At 42.5% G+C, this 2,638-nt stretch overlaps 1 protein-coding gene across 1 annotated transcript; it reads left to right on the top strand.

Moving 5' to 3' along the window:
• The first annotated feature begins 573 nt into the window (after window positions 1-573).
• LOC116263678 (disease resistance protein RPS2-like) lies at window positions 574-1,794 on the top strand. The gene has a single exon (XM_031643410.1). The coding sequence runs from the start codon at window positions 574-576 to the stop codon at window positions 1,792-1,794; it is 1,221 nt and encodes a 406-aa protein (XP_031499270.1).
• The last annotated feature ends 844 nt before the right edge of the window (window positions 1,795-2,638 follow it).

The raw sequence follows: 2,638 nt of genomic DNA on the forward strand, positions 1-2,638 counted from the left end.
TTGATTCTATGCTTCTTAAACCCGGCAATTCAAAAGATTGGAGTCTGGGGCATGGCTGGAACAGGCAAAACCTTGAATGTCACGACGGCACTGGGAACTTTAAATGAATTGAAAAATAAAATATTTGATTTTATCCTCTTCTTCACCGTCAAAGACGGCTTGAGAACTCTGAGAAATGATTTGATGAGGGAACTAGGCGTTATTAAGGTTGATAGTGAAGATGATGACATGAAAGCTGCGGCCTTGTTGTACAGGAGGCTGAGAGGGAAGAAGTTCCTTCTCGTCTTAGATGACTTGTGGGAAACAATCAGTTTAGAAGAGCTGGGAGTTCCTGAAACCACCGAAGAAAATGGCTGCAAGCTCTTGGTGATCACTCGAAACCGCAAACTGTGTGACCGTATGGGCACTCAGGTTGATATCAGGGTGCCTGGTTTTACTGAGGAAGATGCATGGACCTACATCTGTGAAGCAGCCGGCGACGTCGTGAAGCAGCCATCAATCGAGCCCATAGCTAAACGAGTTGCAAAAGAATGTGATTGCATGCCTCTTGCACTTAAAGCGACAATGTAGGCTATGGCGGGCAGAAGCGATGAGGTTTCTTGGCTGAGAATGTTGGGTGATTGGATGCACTTCAGGCCTTCAAGGCGAATCTTCGAAAAGTTGTTCCTGCGTTTGAAGTTGAGTTACGATCACTTGGAAAGTGAACTCCTAAGAAAATGCTTCTTAGCTTGTTCTTTCTATGCAGAAAAACAGGAGGTCAATGTGATAGAACTGATACACTGGTGGATTTATGAAGGCTACATTGACCTTACAGAGGAAATGGCATTGTTGGAGGCTTATGAGAAGGGGGCTCATCTGATAGCAGATCTAAGAGATGCAAGTATGATCCAAGTTCGTGATGGAGGCCTTATTAAATTCAATGATGTGATGAGGGACCTAGCTCTAATTATCAAATCCAAAGAGTTCATAAAGAAGATCGATCAAAAGCTACTCGAAGCACCAGACAGAGAAGCATGGGAAGAAGCAGAGATGATATCACTAAAAGAAAACCAAATAACAAGCCTTGAGCAGAACCCAAACTGTCCCAATCTCACTTGCCTGCACCTCTGTAGCAACCATCAGCTGAGAAAGATCTCCCCAGAGTTTTTTGAGCAAATGCCGGAACTTCGCTTTCTAGATTTGTCATGGACAGGAATTGATTCTCTGCCAAGATCAATCTCTCATCTTGTGAAGCTTCGGTTGCTTGATTTGGACTTCTGCAGGTCCTTGAGAAACATAACAGGTGTAGGGGCTCTCAAGCAACTGATCACTCTTGATCTCTCAGCCACCCCAATAGAAGAGCTACCAGTGGAAATTGGTGAACTGACTCAGCTGAGGCGCCTGCACATGTTTGCCACTGTGCATCTCAAGAGAGTTGCTAGTGGGATCTTGCCCAGACTCTGTTTTCTGGAAATCCTCAAGATGGGAGGCAGTTCCTATGCTTGGCAAAGCGAGGGCCTGGTCGGTGAAGCCAGCTTGCAGGAGCTGTTGGGCTTGAGACGCTTAGATGATTTAGCACTTGTAGTGAGAAGTGTTACTGATTTTGAATTCTTTGACCAAAGTACATCTCTACAGTCATGGAAAGATGACGTTACCATAGAGTGCAGAATCTTAGAGACGTCGACGACTATGAAGTTTGAAGGCAAATTCAACAAGTGGGAGAGCGAATTTGAGGAAGAAGACATGGTTGCCAAGATCCTAGCCGCTGCATCATCGATGGTGGATAAGTATGAAGGGTTCTTTGACAAAGCTTAATTTGGTCGAATTGACTTGGTGTTTAAAATGGGTAGTGGATTCAGAGCTTTTTCAAGGGGCTGGGAGTGAAGCTCCGGATTGCTACTGCTGAGTGGCTTTTGAGATTGAAGAACTTCTTGTTTGTGGATTGATATGTTGTTTGGCTTTCTTTTGTATGAAACTGCAGGAATGGTCTGTTTGATTTCGAATTGCAAAACGTTTGCAATGTCGTGCATAAATTAATTTGTTGAAGATTTGTATAAAGACCTTGTGTAAAAGAAAAGTTGATTTGACTAGAGCTTGCTAAGAGAAAAGAATCCATGTTGGGATCTGGTATTCAGTTCCACGTTTGACTATGAATCCAATCTCAATCCTACGCAGAACCAAAATCGAAGTACAAGAAAATGATAGATTTTAAACTAGCTTGACAAGTTTGGATTTAGTTTCAGAAAATCAATTTGGAGTCGAACACTCGATCCACATCAAAATAGGTTTGATTCGGTTAACTTGAACTAGGTAATAGCCATATCCAAATAAAAAGTAATTTATTCTACCCCATTCATTTTAATTGTTGCTAGTCGTTGATACTCGAAAAATGATCGACGATGTACCATATCATGTAATCTTGCACGTTGTCACAGAATCACATATAATTTGAATTCAAATCCAGAGCTTTCTTGAGACAGTCCTGCATCTCCACTCAACATCTGAATCTCCCATCTGGACTTCGGATGCACTTCTTTTAGGAAGCACAGTTATTTTTCATTATCTTCGATCTGTCTAAAGCTGCACCTTTGGCGCCGGTGAGAAACCAAGTATCTGCAGGGAACAGAGTGCCAAGCAAACGTTTAACATCTAAATGTGT

Source organism: Nymphaea colorata, chromosome 11, assembly GCF_008831285.2.
Source record: "Nymphaea colorata isolate Beijing-Zhang1983 chromosome 11, ASM883128v2, whole genome shotgun sequence".
Taxonomy (NCBI): domain Eukaryota; kingdom Viridiplantae; phylum Streptophyta; class Magnoliopsida; order Nymphaeales; family Nymphaeaceae; genus Nymphaea; species Nymphaea colorata.

Coding starts and splice junctions, on each gene's coding strand:
- LOC116263678 (XM_031643410.1), top strand. CDS start 574: ATGGCGGGCAGAAGCGATGAGGTTTCTTGGCTGAGAATGTTGGGTGAT.